This window comes from Oratosquilla oratoria, chromosome 13 (assembly GCF_046742065.1).
Source record: "Oratosquilla oratoria isolate Oo_2021 chromosome 13, ASM4674206v1, whole genome shotgun sequence".
Lineage (NCBI taxonomy): Eukaryota > Metazoa > Arthropoda > Malacostraca > Stomatopoda > Squillidae > Oratosquilla > Oratosquilla oratoria.
Window position 1 is genome coordinate 59,232,532 of NC_134789.1, and position 22,817 is coordinate 59,255,348.

At 43.7% G+C, this 22,817-nt stretch overlaps 1 protein-coding gene across 1 annotated transcript in view; it reads left to right on the forward strand.

The window, feature by feature from the left end:
- The window catches only part of LOC143032252 (CD109 antigen-like), a 400,363-nt gene that overhangs the window by 304,270 nt on the left and 73,276 nt on the right, over positions 1–22,817 (forward strand). The window contains exon 5 of the mRNA XM_076196723.1: positions 3,084–3,224. Coding sequence (XP_076052838.1) covers positions 3,084–3,224 — 141 coding nt within the window. The remainder of the gene's footprint in view (positions 1–3,083; positions 3,225–22,817) is intronic.

Here is a 22,817-nt window from a genome sequence, read left to right on the forward strand (position 1 = left end):
GTGGAGATAAAGGAGGAAGTGAAGGAGAAGGAAGAGATAGAGGAGAAGGAGGTGGAGGAGGAGGAGAAGGAGATGAAGGAGGAGGTGAATGAGAAGGAAGAGATAGAGGAGAAGGTGGAGGAGGAAGTGAAGGAGGAGGTGGAGGTGGTGGAGGAGGAGACGGAGCTATGTGACAAGTGTGTGAGAACAAACTGGATGTGAATCTGCCCCATCCGGCACATGTCGCAAAATTGTGGAGTCATCCGTAAGAGGAGTGGGTAAAGTGGAGGGCGATGGAGGACGGGGAGGAGGTGGAAGGGGTGATGGAGGACGGGGAGGAGGCGGAAGGGGGGGGGTGCCTTTTTTTTTTTTTTTTTTTTTTTGTTACTCCCACGGGCTTGCCATGATGCGGGTGGGAGGATGTACCACTTCAGGGGCGAGTGGCAGATACCAGTAGACGTTGGCCCGTTTTACACGTATCGACTTTGCGCCGTGCGCCGTCCACGACACGACTTTGCGTTGTCAAATAACCATGGGTGTCTATGGACGCTCTCACGACCACTTGTGAAAACGTCCATAAACACCAATGGTTATTGGAAAGCACGACGTCGTGTCGTGGCCGGCACACGGCGAAAAGTCGATACGTGTAAAACGAACTGTTGGTCATCGAAGCAGATTCTTCATACAAAGTGGAATCGCTGTTGACTGTTCTGAATAGATACCCAAATGAGATATATAATGTTTTGCATTTTTTGTTACAAATTGAAAAAAGATGAGGCCATTGTGGTGTACAACTCAGAATAAAGAATATGATATACAATCCTGTCAGCTATATTTTATTTGGCTCGGAGATAAATCGTTGTTAATTTATTTTTTTCATTTTATTTTATTTTATTTTTTCATCGAGAGTACGGTGGATGAGAGCGTTTGTGTTTGTGTGTGTGTATGGCTCTGTGTGTGTGTATGTGTGTGTATGTGTGCGTGTGTGTGTGTGTGTGTGTGTGTGTGTGTGTGTGTGTGTGTGTGTGTGTGTGTGTGTGTGTGTGTGTGTGTGTGTGTGTGTGTGTGTACGTGTGTGATTCACCATAGTCTTGGATCACGTCTTAGACTCGTGATCGACAGCTATTTCCCTCCCGAAAGAGAGATCAGAGCTCATTATGACCGTGTGTGCTGTGACCTTACACGCACACACACATCCAACTCCCCGCCCACGAGAGTTGGAGTAACAACCCGCAGCGCAGCGATACTGAAATTATTTCAGCCCTGGGCGGGATTCGAACCCGGACCGCCGTAGTGGCAGCCGGGTGTGTATATGTGTGTGTGTGTGTGTGTGTGTGTGTGTGTGTGTGTGTGTGTGTGTGTGTGTGTGTGTGTGTGTGTGTGTGTGTGATTCACCATAGTCTTGGATCATGTCTTAGACTCGTGTTCGACAGCTATTTCCCTCCCGGAAGAGAGCTCAGAGCTCATTATGACCAATCTTTGGGTAATGCTGTGACCTTACGCGCACACACACACCCAACTCCCCGCCCACGAGAGTTGGAGTAACAACCCGCAGCGCAGCGATACCGAAATTATTTCAGCCCTGGGCGGGATTCGAACCCGGACCGCCGTAGTGGCAGCCGGGTGTGTGTGTGTGTGTGTGTGTGTGTGTGTGTGTGTGTGTGTGTGTGTGTGTGTGTGTGTGTGTGTGTGTATTTACCTAGTTGTATTTTACGGGAAGATAGCTATGCTCGTAGTGACCCGCTTTTGTATCTTTCCGCATCCAGATTGTTCTTAAAGTCATGATAGTTTTAGTGTGTGTGAGCGTGTGCGCGTGCGTTTGTTATGTTTGGGCTTCGGTCGAAGCTGTTCCGGGCTTGGGTGCCCATATTGTTCGCCTAAATATTTTTCTGAACGCTACGGGCCCGGACATCTACTTACTCCACGTCTGGAATGCCCTGAGAGCATAAGCAAGGTCTAGGTTAGGAGAGAGGCAGGGGAGAGTGAGGGAGAGAGGACGGGAGGAGAGCGGAGAGAGAGAGAGAGAGGAAAGCAGGTAAAGGACAGACCAAATGGCATTATGCTTTTCTGGGGAGTTTCACGGGTCGTTATGCATTGCAAATGTGTATTTATGTGTCCATATGTTTGTACTTTGTTTTAGATAGTGGATTTTTACGTAAACGTGTATGCACCTTAGTGTGAGTTATGCCAGTTACTGTATCTGCTTTTGTTTGGAGTGTGATGACAAATATATTGAAAGTATAAGTTTCTCCCTGTCTTCTCCATTTCTGCATGAGGAGACGGAGAGGGGGGTCGCCGATTTAATAAAGCGGCTTTGCTATGGATGTGCTGTGCTTTGCGACATTGCTTCTGACCAAGGGCAGTGGACAAGATGCAGGGATGACCCGTCATCCAGGAGGTGCCAAGATAAGAGGGAGGGAAGAGGGTGGAGGGGAGTGGAGTATGTAGGGGATGGAATGGGTGGGAATGGTTTCGATGCCTTTGTTTTTTGGCTACCTCCGTTATAAAGGGGAATAAAACCTTTTGTATATGTATGTATAAGTTTCTTATGTTTATTATTATTATTATTATTATATATGTATATATATATATATATATATATATATATATATATATATATATATATATATATATATTATACAATATTCCATTTTATTTTTATTTTGGGTACTTTCCAACCACTCATCAACTTCTCCATCTTCATGCACACCCTCAGCCTCCTCATGTTCTCCCTCATCCACAATCTTACCCTCATCTTCACCCACACTGAATTATTTTACTTATAAGATAGATTATAGGGACATTTACTTAACTACAAACCCCCGTCTAGTAATATTTTACTTCTAGATAGATTTAGACTAAGTAACGAAACAGCCACGTGGAGGACCAGTGGGTCCGTTGTTGTTCGTTTGTCGATGTAACTCCATGTAACTCTCACCACCCCAGCCCTGCCCTCAGCGTCATATCCACCTACAGACATATCCTTACCCACACCTTCAACCTCACCCTCCTGTACACCCACACTCACACTTGCCCCTCACCTCTCACCCTTTTCGCAGAACCTTTTGCTAATGTCCTCCATCCGTTGCTCCTCCGCTTTGCAGTGTCGCGAAGGTGCTGTGTCCCTCGAGTTCGAACTGAGCGAAGAGCCTGAGTTCGGCCGTTGGACAATCCGCGTCGAGGCAACCAACTCCTTCACGCAGCATACCTTCTCCGTCGAGTACTTCAACCAACCACGATTTGAGGTCAGTAACGAAGGTCTCAGTGCACCGTATCCTCCCAGGGACGCATTACATGTAATGATACTATACAAGTAGAAGTAGCTGTAGTTGTAGTTGTAGTTGTGTTTATAGAATGTAGTGAGTAGGTTGGGATAGATGCGTGGATTCTTAAGACACTCTGAATTTGTGGTTGACCAATTTGTGTCATTCTTTATTCATTATCTAATCCTTTTTCACTTATCTAGTTTTATTGGTTTCCACGTACATGTTAGTTTTGTGGAAGTCGAAACATACAGGTCTATTATCTGCTTGACAATTTTCCAAGCATCAGTATTATCTCTTCCAATGTGTAGTTTAACGCAGTGGTAAGGATTGTTTCCTTTAGTTTCGCTGATTGGAAACCTGCATTGACAGCCCTCAGGACTTCCTGTAGGCCAGTGGTTCTTAACCTGGGGTACCTCAGGTACCCCCAAGGGGTATGAAACCTTGACCCTGGGGGTACGAGGCGTGATAGCCAGTGCAATGGTACTGTATATTTACCATGAGAAAGCAAAGCAAGGTTTATATCACTAATCATTTTCATATGTTTGCATTGTATTTATATTGCATGGTAGTACGAGACATGATAGCCAGTGCAATGGTACTGCATATTTACCATGAGAAAACAAAGCAAGCTTTATATCACTAATCCTTTTTATATGTTTGCATTGTATTTGTACTTGTACGAGACATGATAGCCAGTGCAATGGTACTGTATGTTTACCATGAGAAAACAAAGCAAGGTTTGTATCACTAATCCTTTTTATATGTTTGCATTGTATTTGTACTTGCACGAGACATGATAGCCAGTGCAATGGTACTGTATGTTTACCATGAGAAAACAAAGCAAGGTTTGTATCACTAATCCTTTTTATACGTTTGCACTGTATTTATATTGGATGAAGTATGGGACATGATAGCCAGTGCAATGGTACGGTATATTTACCATGAGAAAGCAAAGCAAGATTTGTATCCCTGATCCTTTTCATATGTTTGCATTGTATTCATATTGGATTGGGATACGAGACAAGATAGCCAGTCCAATGGTGCTGTATATTTGCCATGAGAAAACAAAGCAAGGTTTGTATCATTAATCCTTTTCATATGTTTGCACTGTATCCATATCGGATGGGGGTACGAAAATTATTTTTGGGATGTCAAGAAGTACGACCATCTTTGGGAGAAACTTTGAACCAATATCAGTGTTGGATCGATGTGAGATCAGTCGGCCGGTTGCCAGCTTTCCTTATGTGAAAAGGTGGAGCAAATGAAGTCGGTGAAGACTGAAAGAGATTAGGCTCGATCCGGGAACCGAGTGTCAGCCCCTAGGGACTGCACCCTCAGATGGAGGTGAGGTCATCAGCTGGTTTTGAAGATAGGTACCAAGGAGATGATTCCCTCTGACGCCCATTTCTCTCTCTCTCTCTCTCTCTCTCTCTCTCTCTCTCTCTCTCTCTCTCTCTCTCTCTCTCTCTCTCTCTCTCTCTCTCTCTCTCTCTCTCTCTCTCTCTCTCTATGTGTGTGTGTTTGTTCCTGTCTGTGCTTCTGTCTCTCTCCCTCTCCCTCTCTCTCTCTCTCTCTCTCTCTCTCTCTCTCTCTCTCTCTCTCTCTCTCTCTCTCTCTCTCTCTCTCTCTCTCTCTCTCTCTCTCTCTCTCTCTCTGTCTCTCTCTCTCTGTCTCTCTCTCTCTCTGTCTATCTGTGTGTGTGTGTGTATGTTTGTTCCTGTGTGTGTGTGTGTGTGTGTGTGTGTGTGTGTGTGTGTGTGTGTGTGTGTGTGTGTGTGTGTGTGTGTGTGTGTGTGTGTGTGTGTGTGTGTGTGTGTGTGTGTTCTCCTGTCTGTGCTTCTCTCTCTCTCTCTCTCTCTCTCTCTCTCTCTCTCTCTCTCTCTCTCTCTCTCTCTCTCTCTCTCTCTCTCTCTCTCTCTCTCTCTCACTTTTCTTCTTTTCTCTCTTCTGTTTCATCTCCCACTCCCTCCAACGCACTTCCCAGTCCACCAATAGGAGTACTCTGCTGATACATATTCAACCCCAAACCCATCCACCCGAACTTCCCTGAGGCGTACGTCCTAGCAGCATCAGACGTTGTCTCTCATCGCTCCCAAGGGCTGCCGATGCTGAAGTTGGCTCTGCCGCTTTCTCCATAAAGGATAAGAGGCAGGCGCCGTACGCTCGCCCACCCACCACCGTCAAAGTGAGGCTCAACAACTTTGATCTCAACAGGCGTTGGTCCTACAACACATGGAAACCCCGAAAAGACGCTAGGGCGTACTTCTTTAAAAAAGTAAACAGATATATAAATAAATAAATAAATAAATAAATAAATAATAAATTAATCAATAGACAAATATATAAAAGATAAATGAATAGAGAGATCTATTGAAAATGTAGATGTTCCCAAATGGTTTGCCCAACCTCCAGGAAAAAAATAATCATTCGATTGATAAAGAATTGTATGATAGAATAAAAAAAAAAAAAAAAAAGAAGAGCAGAGAGTGCTCCCTGCCACAACAGACACGATTTCCTGAGGTAGACGTATTTCCTTTAATATCGGTCGGGAGAGTTCTGTGGCCTTCGCCGCGACCATAAAGACTCCGAGACCTGAAGAACTTTTTTATATGTTTGTTTTTCCACCATAGGTTAGTACCGTAGAGGGCCGGGGAAGGGGAAGAAGAGGAGAGGAAGAAAGAGAGGGAGGGCTGTGAGGTTTTTGGGGTTGGCTGCAAGGTTTAAGAACATAAGAATGAAGGAGACTGCAAGAGACCATAAGGCCTACACTAGGCAGCTCCGTATCCATCACCACCTGTCATCCCCATCCATAAAGTTGTCTAATCGTTTCTTAAAACAACTGATATTTTCAGCGCTTACTGCATGGCTACTAAGTTTATTCCATTCGTCGACCACCCTATTAGTAAACCAAATCTTGCCTATTTCCTTTTTAAATCTAAATTTGTCCAGTTTATAACCATTACTGCGAGTCCTGCCCTGTTGTTTTAATATGATGACTTTGTTTGCATCACCCTTGTTTATCCCTTCAGTATAGACCCGTGAAGTACATATATTCTTGGGCAAACCTCAAACAATTCTGTCCGTGCCGACAATGGATCTGTGGCTGGAAAGAGTCTGTTTGGTCGCAAAGTCGATGAGCCTCGGGTCTACTGAGTGGAATTATGGAAACCCTGCTACTGTGCCGAAGAGCATCCTTAATAAGGCCTGGAAGAGAATAAGGTCATTGGTGAAAGGTCAAGGGTCGAGGGGAGAAGGATTTATAGGCCGCCAAGATGAACAGAAAGGGGATCGAGAACCTCGGGGATAATGTAATAAGGGAGGAAGAGCGTGTGGGGCTTGATAAGGGGGCTGGAGGAAAAAGGGGGACTGTGGGCGGAGGAAGGGGGCTGGGAGTGCGAAAGGAGGCTTTAGTAGGAAGAAGGGATGGTTTAAGAAGCCGCAGGAAGCTGAAGGATTAGGAGGAACAAGGCTTGGAGGAGGGTAGCCTTTCATTTTGACAAGAGGTTGAGGGTGGAGGCCGAGAATGACGGTTATGGCGGTTACGACGGTTATGGCGGTTACGACGGTTATGGTGGTTACGACGGTTATGGCGGTTACGACTATTATGGCTGTTACGACGGTTATGGCGGTTACTACGGTTATGGCGGTTACGACAGTTATGGCGGTTACGACGGTTATGGCTGTTACGACGGTTACAACGAAGGCCCGGACGAAGATGCAAGTCGAGGTCCTGCTTGAGGAGTTTTCGAAGGGTGGGCTGGTGTATAGTACATCGTTTGTTTGTTTGCTTGCATGTTTGATTGGTTGCATGTGTGTGTATGCTCGTGCGTGTGTGTGTGTATGTTTTCGTGTATATGTGTGTAATGTAGAGATTTGCGCGCGCGTGTTTGTTTTCATGTGGGTGCGTGTGTGTGTGTGTGTGTGTGTGTGTGTGTGTGTGTGTGTGTGTGTGTGTGTGTGTGTGCGTGTGTGTGTGTGTGTAATGTAGAAACGTGCGTGCGTGTGTTCGTATTTCTCTCCCCACTTTCATTCTTTTCCTCGGTTCTTTCTTCTTCCTACATTCAGAATTTCATTCCCTCCATCATTTCTGGCTGAAAAGGTTGAAATTCACGCTGAGAGGTCTTCGGAAGAACCTAGGTCGAAAGTAAAAACACGAAAGGGAAAGATGAATGGCCAAAGGTTCATTTCGAACGAGAATAAGAAGAGGTGACCCAGGAAGAGAGAGAGAGAGAAAGAGAGTTACAGAGAGAAAGAGAGAGTTAAGAAGGAGACTGCGTGTAAGTTAGCTTTTTGCAGCGTGTCATACAGTACTCTGGTCCAGTGGCTCTGTGGACTTCTACAGGGACAGTTTCACAACGGGGGCACGCAATCTGAAAACTAGTGATAGTGAACACCTAACGATTCTATTCAGTGAAGTAGTGATTTCCGGGAGATGAAAGAACAGCAGTTCATAAGTACACGTAGACATGGAGAAGTCAAAGGTCCTGAATGATGCATTATCGCCTACGCCCGTGTTTGTGTCTGCCGCGATAGTTCAACTCTGATCTCTATTGTGCGTGGAGCAAACACGGTGCCACTGAGCTATCCGAGCCTCTGCTTGCAGAGGTAGAAAGGATAGTTGATTGAGTAAAGACAAAGGCTTCTGGGAAATCGTAATGTAGTGGTTCTTTATGTAATGTGCTGCACTGTGTAGTCTTTGTTATGGTCAGCGCTATATATATATATATATATATACCTGGGAGACCAGGTAATCTCTCCCAGGTGACCGGTGACCTCCCCCAGTGAAGAGCAGGCGCAGAAATTTAAAAATACAAAGTAACATATATATGTGCTGTGTCTGGCGACACTGCTTCTGACCCAGGGCAGCGTACAAGGTGCAGGGATGACCCGTCATCCAGGAGGTGCTAAGATAAGAGGGAGGGTGGAGGGGTGTGGAGTGTATTCAGGGATGGAATGGGTGGGAATGATTTTATGCCTTTTCTTTTTTGGCTACCTCCCTTGTAAGGGGGAAAAAGCCTTGGTATATGTATGTATGTATATATATATATATATATATATTTTGAAAGTCCTCAAGGAGAAGATTGTGTCGGTTAACACTTTCCACCCAATGGAAGAACTGCAACATCCACCCGGCTGGGGCTTACTTGGGTTCATAATGAATATCAGCCACACACCCACACCACAAGTCAAGAATGATAATTGTCCTAAATTCAAGTAAATTCCCTATGAATGTGACATGATCATTTGATATGACCACCACATCTGGAGTCACCGTTGACGATGAATAGATAATGTGCACAAAAGATGCAATTGTAGCATTGAGTCCCTTAGTAGTCTTGTAGATCAGTGGTTCCCAAACTGGGGGTAATTTAACCAATTTTCGGGGGTTAATGGAGGGGTGACAAAAAAAAGTTAAGAATTCCTCAATTAGCTTCAAGCATGCAACTCCATCCATCCCACTGATGTTCTTGACATCTTTGGCAGTATTCATTAGAGATGCACAATGTTCAAATACAATAGATAAACGAAAATATCTCTTGTGTTTTAATTTAGCCATATATCACAACAAAGAAATGTCGTAGCACATTGGTAAGATTATACTAATGACTCCCTTTCGGAGAAGAATAGGCGAAAGTAAGGAGATGCGTATATTTCGACCACATCTGCTGAAGAGGATCACAGATAGTGATCGAAATATAGGGATCTCTTTACTTTCGCCTATTCTTCTCCGAAAGTGGCTCATTAGTATAATTAGCCACATATATATATATATATATATATATATATATATATATATATATCAATGTTGACAACATTTTGTGAAAGGGGTAACATGTTTAATGTGCCGTGATAAACTTGGTAACAAGCTGAGAAAAGTTTGAGAACCACTGTTGTAGATGCACAAGCGTGTGGACTCGCTTAAATGTGACAGAGTCGCCCGGTGTCTACAGCACTTGGCTGCAGGAGCAAAGGACTTCAATCCCTCACCCAAGCTGCCGAAGACTCCCCTCCCCTTCCGTGTCGTGGTTACGCTTCAGGCCGTCCGCGTTCGAATGATTTTGCAGTATTGACGGGAAAGGTGGCCAGAGGGGAAGCCTTAACGCCTGACCAAGAACTATCCAGTGGGTTCACAAAACCTCTACCCCGGGAGCTGCTGCAGCTGATGCTGTCACAACAACTAAAAATACGTGAGCATTAAAGACCTTAATGCGTTTCGGCAAGGACTATAATATATGCCTGACACATTTCACTGTTAATTATTACAAGCAAACTCATTTGAAATAGTGGAAATGGGAGCATTTGAATTACTAAGGAGGTTGAATAATACGTCCACTAGAATTAGGGGCTCGCTAGAATGAGGGGTGTACTAGGGTTAGAAGCCCACTAGGGACAGGAACAAGACGATGAAGGGGGAAAGAGAGACGTAGAAAGGGAGGGAGAAGAGGAGGATGAGGAAGAGTGGAAGCGGCAGGGACAGAAATACATTATCTGGACTATAAAAAATACTCTTTGATGTGAAAGGAGATCATTCATCAAGAGAAATAGAGCTGAGGAAGAGGAGAGAAGAATAGGGAAGGGAAAGAAAATTATAAAAACTAAAAAGGGTACGAAAAAAGATGAGAATGTGGACGGAGGAGATGAAGATAATGAAGGTAGAGAGGGGAAAATAACGACGAACAAGATAGAAGTGAAGAAAAGGAAGAGGAATGTAATAGGTATGAAAACAAAAAACGAAAACAAAACGGAAGATAGAATAACTTTTAGCAAGTAAACCTAAAGGTGAAAGAAATAGAGAGATGATAGAAATTAATAAGAAAACATGGAAAAAGCGAAAATGAAGTTAAAAGGAGGAATAAGTACAATAGCTAGGAGGAGAAGAAGAGAGAAAAGAGAGCAAAGCGAAGTAAAGGGCCTTGTGCTCATCAGAACAAAATTGTGTGAAACATCTGATTAAATGACATTTTAGTAACGTATTCGTCCCTCGTCCTAACTGCATCAATCCCTTCTACCCCCCAGCCCCATCTCTATCTATCTGTCTCTCTTCTCTCTCTCGTGTTCTCCCATGGTCTTTCGTGTTCTTTCATGTTCTTTCCTGCTCTCTCATGACACTTGTACTCTCTTTTCTTGTGTCCGTGAACTGCCTTTGTATCTGGACTTTCCTGTGCTGTGAGCCTTTTGAGCCATTGTTCTGTATCTCCTCTTGTCCTTCGCACTAGTTTCGTGTCCCTGCTACCTCGACGCTTCTGAATCCACAGTCTCTCCCTCCTGCCTCTGAGAGCCTCTCAGCGCAGAAGAGGCCCTCGATTCTGCAAACACTTTGACGATGAGTCGCTTCACCAGAGGCAAAGCTTTGAACGTCGTCCGTGTGTACTGATTGCATGCCTCAAGTTGCCACAAAGACTGTTGTCATTACTTCCAGTGCGTTTCGTTCGGAGTATGCGACGGTTGCTGTTCCTGAATGATGCCTTTTGGGAATAACGTCAATACTTATCATTGCGATTTCACCACAAATGTTATATAGTTGGCTGTGTTCGCCATGTTTAGTGTTCCAAGATCCTGTCTATTTTTTTCAACTCGAACTGTACATTTTTAATCTTCCAAATGTTCTGGATGTAAATTAAATTTTAATAATTTATGTGGCCAACAGCCCTGGCGTACAATGCAAATAAGATATAAAGGATAAACGAAATGTTCTGGACATTTTAAATACAGTTCTCGCCATTAGATATCACCACCCAGAGACAAGGAGCAAAAAGTAGACGACTTGCAATAGTGCAAGTGTGCGTGCGTGTCTATGCGTGTGTGTGTGTGTGTGTGTGTGTGTGTGTGTGTGTGTGTGTGTGTGTGTGTGTGTGTGTGTGTGTGTGTGTGTGTGTGTGTGTGTGTGTGTGTGTGTGTGTGTGTGTGTGTGTTTGTATGTGTTTGTATGTGTGTGTTTGTGTGTGTGTGTGTGTGTGTGTGTGTGTGTGTGTGTGTGTGTGTGTGTACTTTCCAAGCCCGTGCGTCTGTACGTGTGCGTATGCGTGTGCTTGTCCGTGTGTGTGTGTGTGTGCGTGTGTGTGCGTGTGTGTCCAGTGCGTGCGTGCATGTGTGCTTGCGCTTGTATGAGTGTGTACGTACACACACACGTTCCAAACCTGTACATATGCGCGATCAACTAAATGCTTTGCTTGATGCATTTGTTGATGCGTTACATTTGAGCGGAGGAAGATGTCAAAGAACTTCAGTCTCATCGCGATACTGAAACACAGATGCCGACGCGACCCGTCCAGGAATACATCGGAGAGCCCTTCGTCAGGCTGTACATAGGTCTTGGACTCCTGTCATGGACCGAGATCGCCTCTCAAAGGAGTTATGACACTGGGCTGTTTTTCTTTCAGCCTCCGATTAATCGGCGGTACTGCGCACCTCCAGAAAATTTCCGCCGTAAAACCGCTATGACAAACTGTTTTGTTTTGTCAACAATATACATAGAATCTCGTTTGATATACTGGAGGAAAATAATTTTCCTTCAGCAAATCAGATTCCCTCCCGAAAGCTGCGAACTGCAAATCTGCTCCAACAGTCGGAGGAAAAGTAGCCCAATGTGATAACCTCTTTACGGGATGAAGAAGGACCAAGGGCCTCATGTTGCGTCAACACGTTGCTCAGCGTGTTGATTGTAGTGATGCAGGCGGGCTCTTTCAACACGCCGCGCGCCTCACAACCGTTTTAATCTCATGCAGCGGGGCTGTGCCCATCTTGATGTATAGAGTACGTCGCGCACTAACCTCTCCAGGATGGCACTTCTATACGAGTGGATAAGGAGCAACACTCTCGCGTTTATAGATTTACTACAACAATATCCATCCCTTTGAAACGTGAAGTGTAAGGACTACAAGCGGAGGGAGTTAAGAAGCGCAAGTTTGGAAGTAAATGAAGCAGAAATGTCTCGCATTACGAACTGTGAACTGGACATCGAGGACACACGTCCTTCCGTCGACAATGTTCAGAGGTGACTGACGCGCTGCAGCGTTTAGAGTAACTTTGGGAATATGTGTGGTAATTCTGAGGAGAAACTTCGCCGTAATTCAGATAATAAATCTTGATAAAAAAAAAAAAATGTCCATTGACTTTATGGCATTGTGTGCTACTTCTGGGAAAATTCCGTCGTAAGAAAGTTATCGAATTAACAGAAAATGACGTCACAAGTTTCAGGCATATTTTACAAGTAGCAAGGTCATGCCTTAAAGATTCGTTCTCTGTAGAATTCGCGCACCATAAGTAATTTTCTTTATTAATATTGTCACCCCACTAAAACATGCATTATGGGAATATAACATTACTAATACTGAATCCTGACCCGTGCGTCGAAAATCACGAGGCCAAGACGTTAGCGACCATGCTACATGGTGATGGTTCAAAAGGACTGTACTAGTCCCCGACCACGCTTCACGTAACATTGGAAGATCTAATCTCAATTTCATCTAATCCCGTATTAGGCGAGCCTTCCGACAAGTTGTGTATGTTTCTTAAGACAGATTGAACATTTTTAGAAGCTCCGCCATGGGATACGAACCCTGACCCGTGATTTTCGACGCACGGGTCAGGGTTCGTATCCCATGTCGGAGCTTCTAAAAATGTTCAATCTGTCTTAAGAAACATACACATTACTAATACTGTTACGTCTCTCGTATCTATGTGTAAATGTCTGTAACTATTAGTATTGTTATTCTATAAAGTTTAAATTGTATTATGTAAATCAAATTAGTCATGGTGCTTTTAAATTTGTATTCTGTCCTTCTTGCATAAAGAATTATCTTCCACAGCCAAGACACCGGATTTGGTCGACTATACCTCGCATTATAATTTCAGTAATCAGTCTCGAGAGAATAGTGAAAATTTCTTCCAGAACAAAAAAAGAAAAAAGTCCTCAGGGGTTTACTCAGCTGACTAGAACCACCTGGTGACGTACAAAAAAAACACAAGTATATTGACGAAGGGTTGCCACAGACATGAACATAAAAAAATTGCGAAGTCTTTTTTTTTTTTTTATCTACATACTTCACTACCCACAACCCAAAGTTGAAGAAAATCCGCGTAAGTCACGAGAGAGATTTCGCGAAAATACGCGTTATTGCGAGAAAACGATCCCCGCAGTTCGCGGCGGATATGACGCAGCAAGTCGCCGGCTCCTCCTCCTTTATTACCTAATTGCGGCTCTGATTCGGTCCTGCATCTTGAGCCTGGATCAGGAGTAATGAGAACGAGGCCCAAACGGGGCCCCCTGCAAGTCTAGTGGCCTTCCCTGGCTTTTAATGCGAGGCTTTATGACTACAGGGGCCCTAAACCTAGTGTGTCAGAAAATAGGCCCTGTGGATAATAATGAAGGTACCCTTGCCCTCGCCACATATCTTTCTTTTTTCCTCTCCTTCATATTCCTCTCTATCCATCTATCGCTATGCATCCATCCATCCGTGCCTATATATATACATCTATCTCACTTATGTTTTATATATATATATATATATATATATATATATAATATATATTTATATATTGAATCTTTAGAAGCTCTGCCAAGGGATTCGAACTCTGACCTGTGCGTGCATAATCACGAAGCTAAGACGCACAGGCCAGGGTTCGAATCCCTTGGCAGAGCTTCTAAAGATTCAATCTGTCTTAAACATATATGTATATAGTATGCCATACTGTTGGGTAGCAGACATCATTTACTCGTAGCCAACACGTGTTGTTGTTACGCCTGGTGCTTCTTCAATGGCAGGAAAAAATCCAGAGACTATTCTAATACACGGGGATTACATACTTCGGGTGTGGGTGGAGGTTAGGCTTGTCGTCATTGGTTAGCGCCGCCGGAGTTCTCTCTTCTCCTATTGGTTGGTGGGTGGCGGGTGGCGGGCATCAGCATTCGGTGTCTAGGTGTGGGAGTGGGAGTGTAGGAGTGTGGGAGTCCACAGCTACTATGGCCAGATTCAGAAATGAAAAGGATTTGATTAACTAGGAGCAATGTGACCGCATCGGGAAGCTCCTTTCTCCCCTGTCACCGCCCTGCGTCGTCAGTTTGGCGCCGGAGCCTGGCATCCTGGCGTCATAACCCTGGTGCCAACGTCTCTCTGACGTCATAGTCTTTACGTCACCACTCGGTGTCACTACCTCCTCCACTGGCTCGTATCAACCAGACAATGAACAAACCAGTAAACCTATTGGTCTATGAAAACGTTAATAATTGAGAAAATCAAAACATAGTTCTCAGTGTTTGTCCTTCTGAAATGTAAATTCTGGAACCGTGTCACGGGCGACACCAGTGAGTAGGCAGTTTTCATTTCGATTTCCAAAGTACCATTACATTTGATGTGATTAGTTACCACGTCATGGTAGAAGGGGAGCGTCCGCAAGAGAAGGATTAAATTAAAATTTAAATCTCCTTGAACTTATTATATTAAGTTGTCCGCCACCACACAAATTATATACTCGTATAATCAATATTTTATTACCTTGTACATTTTATACAACAGTGTTACACTCAGATACTTTTTACCTTACAGAGGCCATCCTAGTATGTGGCAACATTATTTACAATATATAATTTGATTGTAATGGACACATATAATGGTTTGACCAAGATTAGTATATTTATTTCACAAAAATGCTATATGCGTTAAGGGGGAACTACAGTAGTTGTGTGTTGCCACACATTGTTTCAGTTCTCTACATAGGTCAGACTCTGTATTGATGACGTTTATATACACGCTCAGTAGTGAGCTGTCATTCTTTTGTATAGCGTCTAAATAAAATCGTACTAACGCTAGTCTCTGTTATAAACTCCAATTGCAGAAGTTGGAATTAGAAAAATTATTTGTTTTAATGTCTGATAGATGAACCTGCGTGGTACTTGTCCCACAAAAGCCTTTTGAAAACATGGAACACCTTTCTTGAAGCGTTCACACTGCTTCCCACTCTTGATATTTCTGATTAGAATGGTGATGAAAGGGTTGATGAAAGAATATTAGGATGGTTTGGACACATGGAAAGAATGAGTGAAGAAAGACTAGTAAAAGAGGTATGGAAGGCAGATGTGGAGGGAGTGAACATGAGGGGACGTCCTAGGATGAGGTGGATGGATGGGGTGAAGGGGGCTTTGGGGAAGAGGGGAATGTCTGTTGAGGAAGGAAGGGAGAGGACGGAAGACAGAGGTGAGTGGAGAATGGTTGTATATGGATGATGTTGTGACTGCATGAGGAGGAATGGGCGGGGGGGTGGGGGGTGGGGTAGTATGTGTGAGTGAATTTTGACGCAGCCCGAAGGGATTTCTCCCCGTCCTCGCCTTATATGCAAAGGGGGACGGAGAGGGGGGGTCGCCGATTAAATGAAGCGGCCTTGCTGTGGATGTACTGTGTCTTGCGACACTGCTTCTGACCCAGGGCGGTGGGCAGGGTGCAGGGATGACCCGTCATCCAGGAGGTGCTCAGATGAGAGGGAGGGTGGGAGGAGTGTGGAGTGTATTTAGGGATGAAATGGGTGGGAGTGTTTTTATGCCTTTCCCTTTCTGGCTACCTCCCTTGGAAGGGGGAAAAAGCCTTGGTATATGTATGTAGAATGGTGACGGAGGTTCCCTCAGCTGAATAAAATCGCCTGGCGGCAGTGGCTTGGAAAAGTTGACAAAAACCGTAAAATGCAGTTGCGACTGTGTTTAGACCTCTTTGAACATATGCATAACGATGATAATGAAAAGCACGTTTGCGCTTATTCGTTGACCAGAGAGTTGTCAAAAGTATTCACCACCAACTTCACAGCCTTTTTCATACACAACTGATGTCTGTTGTTGCATGTATTGTATAATTTTCTTTACGAGAAAATAATAATGCTGGAAAAAATACTATATAGAAAGCACGTTTGCGCTTATTCGATCACCATAGAGTTGTCAAAAGTATTTACCAACTTAATAGCCTTTTTCTATACACATCTGATGCCTGTTGTTGCATATGTTGTATAATTTTCTTTACGAGAAAATAATAATGCTGAAAAAATACTATATAGAAAAGTCAATGAATAAAGGTGGCACCACAATAGGCATTTCTCACTAGCGTGCTACTTGGTTTTGCTACTTGCTTTGTGTAGGAACGACTTTGGTTACAATTTTTTTTTTTTTTTCCAAACGTCAAATTACTCTTGCGTCGTATAATGAAAACCTGAATGACGAAATAAAAAAAGTTAAATCTATACGAATGTTAAACACATTGTTCAGATGTTCTTGCGGAAGTCTAGAATACTGTAACCGAAGTCGCTTCTACTCAAACGAAATAGCAAAGGCAAGCAGCATGCTACCGTAGTGTGCCGCCATCTTAAGAAACAGCAGACCCTAATGCGCTTCAGTGCTTTTCACAGCAGCAGTGCAAAAGCGAGGTGGCGCTGCATCTCGCAATGACCTCGAGATCGGAAAAGTGTTCGAGTCCTGACACTTAGTTGGAATTTGTCAAGTGTTGTATCTACCAGTAGGTCTTCTACTTGGTTCGTATTCCCCATCCCTACGGTGACGGCCTCAATGCAAAAGATAAATCAATGAATAGATCAATAAATAGATAAGTACAAGTAATGATAATTATATAATAATGTTGTAACAATTAGACAGAGAGAGAGAGATACATATAATTGGTTGGTAGTAAGGTGTCTCGTGACACTGCTTCTGACCCAGGGCAGTGGGCGAGATGCAGGGATGACCCGTCATACAGGAGGTGCCAAGATAAGAGGGAGTGTGGAGGGGAGTGGAGTGTGATAGGGATGGAATGGGTGGGAGTGGTTATGCCTTTTTTTTTTTTTTGCTACCTCCCTTACAAGGGGTAGAAAAAGCTTTTGGTATAGGTATGTATGTGTGTAGTAAGGTGTGGGTCGACTTATTTCGTTAAGTTCTCCAATTCAGTCCCATGGCCTGATCTACTGGAGTGAAGGTGACCACAGATGGCGCAGAGGCGTGGGGATGGTTGGGAGTTAGTAGTTGGTGCTATTGTAGCAACACGCCACTGCTGTAGTGTCCCTTCAACGCGTATAGTTTTGTAATATGATAAAAGTTGTAATCCTTGCCAAACAATTATATATATGTCAGTTGTATTCAAATTATATATTGCAAATATTACGTCACATACATAGATGACCATTATTTTGTAAATTGTATTTATATATAATATTATTTGCATACTCTTTACAAAGCCTTATATTCACTGTGTATAGTTTATGTGATGGCGGACGGGCGTAATTTTAAGTCTTGATAACCGAACAAGTAGATCTGCCCCATACCTATCATAACTCTAACTTCCTTCCACTTCATTCTTTCCTTGCACTAATCCTCCTCTCCCCCATCTTACCTATCCTGTCCACTACTGTAAGTCTTGAAGAAATTTAAAATATTAATTCTTCACTCAAGGACGATACCATCTACCATGATGTGCTAACTAACCACATCACTCTTAACGCAGTGTAACCGAGATGTGCAATTACAAGTAAATGTTTGGCTCGTTTTCGTCCAACAGACAGCCCGGACGTCCGCTAATGGATTCCACCCAAATCTCAAACACTCCCGATCTGAAAGTAGCGTGTATTTGGATATATGTATGTGGGTGTGAGTAGGTGTTGGTGGATGTGGTTGGGTGGGTGTACGGGTCCATTAGTAAATATAGATTTTTATTTAGAAGAAGTTATTAGACAGGTCTGTATTACATGGAACTTGTGTTTCTACCAGAATTTTTTGTTTGTTTGTGTGTATGGGTGCGTGTGCGTGTGCGTGTGTGGCCTGACTGACGATAAAAAGGAAGAAAGAGAAAGGGGCTGACTGAAACTGACTGACTGACTGACTGAAAGTCCTACCGACGACCAAACCCGCTTTGTCTTGATGGTAGGTATGTAGGAGTATGGAGGCTTTGGAATGGAGTTTGGAGGTGGTGGTAGGGTGGTAGGTGGGGGTCACATCTGCACTGTGGAGGAGATGGGGGGAGGAGGAGGAGGAGGAGGAGAGAGGCGAGGACGTAGTGAGGAGGAGGAGAAGGGGATGGCATCCGAAGGGGAGGCGCATCGCCCTAAGGAATTATTCAGCGCCTTGTAATTCACGCCTCTGGTACCGAGAGGGGTGGGGGGGGAGGGGACCTCTCCCACCCCCCACCCGTCCGCCGACGGACTCTGAAACCCTGAGGAACCATTGCTACGCCCACACTTGTCTCCTTCACCATGCACGCCCTTCTTAGCCGCCGGTTTAGGCTTTGGTGTAAATCATTTATCTCTAACCAGAAGCTTTTTCCTCTCTCTCCATCTGTTCTTTGTCCTCTTCTCTAGCCCTTCCTCTAACTTCTCTCCCTCCTTCAGTCTCTCCACTTTCCATCTCCTTCCCCATCTCTTAGTCCTTTCTTATTATACTTTCCCTTTCCTTCCCTTCCCTTCCCTTCCCTTCCCTTCCCTTTCCCTCCTTTTCTCTGTTCTCTCCTCACTTCCTTCTCCTTCCCTTCGTCTCCTTTCCTCATATCGCCCCCTCCCCTCCCCTCCCCTCCCCTCCCTTCCCTTCTCTACTCTATACTTCATTTCACTTTACTTAACTTCCTCGTCCCTCTACTCCTCCCCTACCCTATCTTCCTTTCCCCTGTTCTCCCCCTGCCCTCGCCCCTTTCCCCTTGTTTTCCTCTCCCCTCCCTCCCCCTCCCCTCCTCTTCGTTGCTGTCCTTTCCCCTCACCTGGCCTACCTTCCCTTAACCTTCCGTACCCTTCCCCTTTCTTTCTCTCCCCTACCTCCTCTTTTGTCTCCTCCTTTTTCCTCCCCTTATCTCTTCTCTCCACACTCCTCTCCCTTCTACCCTCCCCTTTTTCCCCTCTCTTTCCCCTCTCCTCCCCACCCCATATCTCCCTTTCCCCTCTCTTTCCTCTCTCTTCCCCACCCCATATCTCCCTTTCCCCTCTCCTCTCCACCCATGACCTCTGCTCCCTTCTCATCTCCGCCTCTCCCTTCCCCCTTTCTCCTTTCCTCTTTCCCCTTTCCCCTTTCCCCTTTCCCCTTTCCCCTTGGTCTGTTTCACCCTTAAGGTGCCCCACTGGGCCACTCGATTAACCAATAGCATGACATTATTCAGTAGAGGAGCCTTCGCTCTCTCTCTCTCTCTTTTACTCTCCCAAACACTTTTACTCTCTCTCTCTCTCTCTCTCTCTCTCTCTCTCTCTCTCTCTCTCTCTCTCTCTCTCTCTCTCTCTCTCTCTTCCTCTCTCTATCTCTCTCTCGCTCTCGCTCTCTCTCTTTCTCTTCCTCTCTCTATCTCCCTCTCGCTCTCTCTCTCGCTCTCGCTCTCTTTCTCTCTCTTTTCAGCTAGCTAATCAGTTTGTGTGAGCGTGTGTGTACATGCATGTGTGTATGTGTGTGTGTTTGCTTGTGTGTGTGTTTGCGTGTGTGGGTGTGGGTGTGTTTGCGTGTGTGATTTTGTGTGTGTGGGTGTGTTTGCGTGTGTGATTTTGTGTGTGTGTGTGATTTTGTGTGTGTGTGTGTATGTGTGTGTGTGTGTGTATGTGTGTGTGTGTGTGTGTGTGTGTGTGTGTTTGTTTGTTTGTTTGTTTGTGAGAGAGAGTGAGTGAGTGGGATTTCAGCCTTTCCTCATAGATCGGCCCATACTCGTACAGGAGCTCTGAACTCTCATCCGAGTGGGGGAGAAAGTAACAGCTGCCAATCATGACTCTAGCACGTGATCTAAGACCATGATGAACCATACACACGCACACACACACACACACACACACACACACACACACACACACACACACACACACACACACACACACACACACACACACACACACACACACACACACACACACACACACACACACACACACCTCAAAGTGAATTCCAAACTGAAACCTGTGAAAAGTCTGGGGTAAACTTACTCACTACGGTAAATATAACAAAAGAAACAATTAAAAGGTGTATAGACAAACTCAAAGTTAATAAAACACCAGGGCCTGACGGTTGGCATCCAAGAATCTTAAAGGAAATGAAAAATGAGATTGTTGTTCCATTAGAAATTATTTTCAAGAAATCCATCATATCCGGAGATGTCCCAAGAGAATGGAAGCTAGCTAACGTTACTCCCATATTCAAAAAAGGTGACAAAAAGAAACCAAATAACTATAGGCCTATTAGTTTGACTTCGATCGTAGGAAAAATAATGGAAACTATCATCAGAGATGCTATCGAATATCATTTAGAAAGTAACCGTTTGATAAATGATAGCCAACATGGTTTCAGACGGAAACGTTCTTGCGTGACTAACTTACTCGAATTCTACAACACAGTTGTCTCGAATTTTGACAAAAGAAACAATATAGATTTAATATATCTAGACTTTGCAAAAGCTTTTGATACCGTCCCACACGAAAGACTTCTTACTAAATTAGCTTTGCATGGAATAAGTGGTAGCCTATTAGGTTGGACTAGTAATTGGTTGAAAGGTCGAAAACAGAGAGTTGTTTTAAATGGAAAAACTTCTGGATGGAAAAGTGTTGCAAGTGGAGTTCCTCAGGGTTCCGTTCTTGGGCCACTTCTATTCATAGTATATATAAATGATATAGACCATGGACTAAAATCTACTGTTTCCAAATTTGCTGATGATACAAAACTGTGCGGAGTGGCAAATGATCACTCAAACCAATTAGATATTCAAGAAGATTTAGATCAATTACAGCAATGGTCTGAAAAGTGGCTAATGAAATTTAACACAAGTAAATGCAAGGTAATGCACATAGGTAAAAATAACAGCAAGTACGATTACAAGTTATTTGGAAATTCGTTAACAAAAGTGGATAGTGAAAAAGATCTCGGCGTAATTATCAGTAACGACCTCAAATCATCCAAGCAGTGTATTTCAGCCTCTGAGAAAGCAAATAAGATTCTGGGATTGATTGCGCGATCTTTTGATTTCAAAAGTCCATCACTCATTAACAAGCTATATAAATCGTTAGTTCGTCCACATTTGGAATATGCTGTTTCCGTATGGTCACCGAATCTCATTAAAGACATTGACAGACTGGAAAAAGTACAACGGCGAGCCACAAAACTGATTCCAAATATCAAAAATAAATCATACGAAAATCGACTTAAGCACATGAATCTGTTTTCCCTAAAAAAGCGTAGACTCAGAGGTGACTTGATACAGGTCTTTAAGATTTTAAAGGGAATTGACAACATCAAAAGTGACCAAATTTTCACATTGAATGAGAATCAGACAAGAAACAATGGTCTCAAACTGTCCGGAAATAGATTCAATTTGGAAGTAGGTAGAAACAACTTTGCCAACCGTGTAGTTAATGAATGGAATAAACTTCCTGCACAGGTAGTGCAATGTAGTTCAGTTCGAAGCTTTAAGAATCATTTAGATAAATACCTAAGTAAGATGCTGTAATTATTATAATTTGTTATATTATTTGTTTTTGTTTTGTTATAATTTGTCTGTCTGATTTTCATTTATTATTAGTTATATGTCAATTTATTATCATTTACTATTTACCTGTTTGTTTGTTATTCAACTATACCAATGCATTTATTTATGTATTTTAATTGTTGTTTACATTGTTATAGTTTTAATTTATTATTATGATTTTTTTTTTTTTTTTTGCATCCGACCTAGATATGGATCAAAAGGTCTCCTGTCGGCATGCTTTGCCTTTGTAATCCTTTGTAAATCCTTTGTACTTCTCCAACAGAACCAGTGACGATTTTGTAGTCTCCCAGAGTCTCCCAGCTCCTCTCATTTTCTCTTTCACCTCCTCCTTTCCGCCCTTCTTTTTACCTCCTCCTCACCTCCTCCTCTCTTCTCCTCTCCTCCTCCTCTCTTCTCCTCTCTTTTACTCTCCTCTCCCCTTTTCACCTCTCTTGTTATGGCCCTCCTCATCCTCATCCTCCTCATCCTCTTCCTCCTCTTCCTCCTACTTCCTCCCTTTTTTCTCCTCCCCCCTGTACTCCCACCCCTCTCCTGGAACGGCCATCCAAATCCAGGCCCATTGTTTGGAAAACCTAACGAAGCGGATATTTTCCCTTTGCTATAGGCGAGGACAGGTCAGGGAAACTTGTCACAAACTCTGAAGAAGAGGACGCTACACAGGAGGAAAGTTTGGCGATCCTCCTCAAGCGTGAGAACCCGCGAGCACATTAGTACCCTTAACTTCAGTAACATCAATAGTAGGAAGATGCACAGGGTTTTCCAGAAACACAAGGAGTAGGGATAGTAAGAAGAGAAGTGGCAATGGCAACAGCAATAACGACAACAGCAACATCAGCCGCAACAACAGCAACATCAGCCGCAACAACAGCAATGACAACATCAGCAATAGCAACAGCAACATCAACAACTTCAGCGTCAACAACAACAACAACAACCATAGCAACAGCAACATCAACAACGCTAGCACCAACAACAGCAACAACAACATCAACAATAGCAACAGCACCATCAACAACGCTAGCACCAACAACAACAACAGCAACAACAACAGCAACATCAACAATAGCAACAGCAACATCAACAACACCAACAACAACAACAGCAACATCAG